The sequence below is a fragment of the Epinephelus moara genome, chromosome 1 (genome assembly GCF_006386435.1).
Source record: "Epinephelus moara isolate mb chromosome 1, YSFRI_EMoa_1.0, whole genome shotgun sequence".
Classification (NCBI taxonomy): Eukaryota; Metazoa; Chordata; class Actinopteri; order Perciformes; family Serranidae; genus Epinephelus; species Epinephelus moara.
Window position 1 is genome coordinate 50374691 of NC_065506.1, and position 3422 is coordinate 50378112.

The window sequence follows — 3422 nt, forward strand, 5'->3', positions numbered from 1 at the left end:
CCTCTGTCCTCACCCATTGTCCTCACCCACTGTCCACACCCTCTGTCCTCTGTCCTCACCCACTGTCCTCACCCTCTGTCCTCACCCTCTGTCCTCACCCTCTGTCCACTGTCCTCACCCACTGTCCTCTGTCCCCACCCACTGTCCTCACCCACTGTCCACACCCTCTGTCCTCTGTCCTCACCCACTGTCCCCACCCGCTGCTCTGTCCTCTGTCCTCACCCACTGTCCCCACCCGCTGCCCTCTGTCCTCACCCATTGTCCTCACCCACTGTCCACACCCTCTGTCCTCTGTCCTCACCCACTGTCCCCACCCGCTGCCCTCTGTCCTCACCCATTGTCCTCACCCTCTGTCCTGTGTCCTCACCCTCTGTCCTGTGTCCTCATACAGCAGGAGCAATGATGGTTTTCACACAGATTAATAAACAGTTGATGAGTTTTTTGATGAATTCACCACTTCACCATTAAATAATCTTAATCCGGACACATTTTGACACGTTTCATGTTCAGCTGTTCAAAGTCACGGCTGAGTCTCAATAATAAATGGTAATCCTGTGTGTGAGACATGTCCTGTGTGTGAGACATGTCCTGTGTTTCCCTCTCACTGACTGTTATTGATTTCTTTCTGTCTCCTCTCTGTTTCCCTCCGACTGCTGACGGACAGTTTATGCGATGGAAATAAATCGTAAGTATCTGACACAACTTCCTGTGGATGTAAATCAGTAACAGCTCATTATTTATTCTTCCCTGTAGCTGCAGACAGGAAGTTCAGTTATATACACAAATACAAATACAGTGAGTTTGTTGAGCTGAAATATTTTAATGTGAAGCAGAAACACTGGATCACCTGTTGATGCCGAACTGTTTCCTGTTGATACCAAACTGTTTCCTGTTGATACAAAATTGTTTCCTGTTGATACAAAACTGTTTCTTGTTGATGCCGAACTGTTTCTTGTTGATGCCAAACTGTTTCCTGTTGATGCCGAACTGTTTCCTGTTGATACCAAACTGTTTCCTGTTGATGCCGAACTGTTTCCTGTTGATGCCAAACTGTTTCCTGTTGATGCCGAACTGTTTCCTGTTGATGCCAAACTGTTTCCTGTTGATGCCTTGTGTTGTGTTTGAGGGTCATTTGAAAACAGAGCAGTGGAATCTGCCACAGAGAAATAAAACTGTGCAGCCACCAGTGTTGTTAGGGGTTGATATTTGGCTGAAGTTATGTTGTGATGTCAGGTGACCGAACCTTAATGTCAGGACAACGTCTAATTCCAACATCAGCTTGGTGTGGAACACTGTTGACAGACGATGCTGATAATCTGTTGGTTTTAATGTGAATTACAAAAATCCAGTGTCTTCCAAACGTCACAAACATGTTGAGTTTAAAAATAATTTAATCCACGTTCATTATATAGTGTCGATGTCTTCTGTGTGAAGTGGGCATGAGTGAGACAGTGTGTCTTGTTTGTGTTTCAGCTCCATGTGGAGACAACATGTATGATGAAGATGGGAAGAAGCTTCCTCCCTGTATCCCCGGAGCCTGGCTCACTCCGGCCATCATGGCGTGTTACCTGCTGGTCGCCAACATCCTGCTGGTCAACCTGCTCATCGCCGTCTTCAAGTCAGTGTCTGCCTCCTGATCCTGCTGCTGAGGCCACACTCACTGACCTCAGATCAGTTACTGTTTAAACACACTGACTGCAGCACACATAATACATCTGCAGGAAAACCTTTTTCAAAATAAAAGCCCTTATAGTTTAGATTCAGTTCAGCTCTGTAGGTTTCATGAGTTCATAAGGAATTAAGTAACAAAATGAAAAGCAAAGAAAGGAAAACATATTACTTTATTACAGTAGAATTAGTAATATTAATAGAGTTTGTAATAAGTGGGAACAATCAGATTGTGCTAAGCTAACTGCTGCTATTTAGTAACTCAGTCATGATTAGGGTGGGGACTCGTTAGGATTTTAACGATTCCGATTCCTTACCGATTCTTACATTATATTCATTATACTTGCTATACTTAAACAAGTATATAATAAACACAAATGTAATCATACAAATACAAAAACTTTATTCTAACTGTTGCACAGTACAATTAGATGAAAATACACATTTGTGTGTGGTGTGTATTTCAGATTTAGAGCTTGTATCATCTCCCTGAGAATATATAACAACAAAAAGTGATTCTCTGATTTCTACAATAACACTATTACCTCAAATTAACCACAGCAATGTAATAAAAAATACTTATATGCATTCATGCTTGGCCACTGTTATTTACGTGACAACACCTGAACATAACACACACACACATTGGCTGTTTGTTTCTACCTCTTCCCTCGCTGGAAGCGTCGGACCTTTTGCTGCCCGCCTCCGCCTTGATTAAACGCTGAAAATAAAATAAAAGAGGGAGACAGGTGTCTCCTATTTTATCTTATTTTGTTATATTTCTCCCTCTCCCCTGGCTGGAAGCATCGGACCTCCCGTCACCCGCTCCCGTCTCAAACACGGAGGTCTCCTCTCCGCTGAGCACCCACGGCACGCCCGGCCTGTTAAATAGCCTGTAACCATGACAACTGTGTGACACAAACTCAGCGCTTTAGTGATTAGATAATGTCGGGCTCGGTCGGGTTCGGACAGAAATATGCGGCCGTGCCGCACTCTAATGGAAATGCACGTGACGTTTTTTTTCTTTTTTTTTTTACAATCTAGGAACCGTTTGCAGGAACTGTTACTCCAAATGTGATGGAACCGGTTCCAAAAAAGAACCGGATCCGGATCCCAACCATAGTCATCATGACATCATCAGCAAAATGTGTTTGTCAAATGTAGTTTTAAACCTCAATAATAAATGTCATCAATAAGTTTCAGGTCAGACGTGTTGACGGTACTCCACGTGACCTCTTTTACTCTAATATGCTCAGATCCTAGCATGCTAATGTTAGCTTTGTCAGTTAGATACAGAACAGCGCCACCTGCAGTCAGTGGCTGTAAATATTTAGTGACCTGTGTTCAGTTCCTGAGAAACGTGACCTGAGCAACATCACACCTTCCTCCTCTTCCTCTGCACAGCAACACCTTCTTTGAGGTGAAGTCCATCTCCAACCAGGTGTGGAAGTTCCAGCGGTATCAGCTGATCATGACCTTCCACGACCGTCCCATCCTGCCCCCCCCCCTCATCATCTTCCCCCACATTTACATCGTCCTGAGAAGGCTGTGCTGCCGCTGCAGACGGAGGACGGAAGGAGACCACGACGAACGGGAGAGACGACTCCGTAAGATCTGGTTCTGTGTGTCTGTCTGTGTGTCAGTGTGTGTGTGTGTCTGTGTGTGTGTGTGTGTGTGTGTGTGTGTCTGTCTATCTGTCTGTGTGTGTGTGTGTCTGTGTGTGTGTGTGTGTGTGTGTGTGTGTCTGTCTATCT

General features: G+C 44.6%; 1 protein-coding gene across 1 annotated transcript in view; it reads left to right on the plus strand.

Moving 5' to 3' along the window:
- LOC126396848 (transient receptor potential cation channel subfamily M member 1-like) overlaps window positions 1-3422 on the plus strand; it is a 33480-nt gene that overhangs the window by 18029 nt on the left and 12029 nt on the right. The window contains exons 13-15 of the mRNA XM_050055229.1: window positions 665-685; window positions 1474-1618; window positions 3073-3275. Of these exons, the coding sequence (XP_049911186.1) occupies window positions 665-685; window positions 1474-1618; window positions 3073-3275 (369 nt within the window). The remainder of the gene's footprint in view (window positions 1-664; window positions 686-1473; window positions 1619-3072; window positions 3276-3422) is intronic.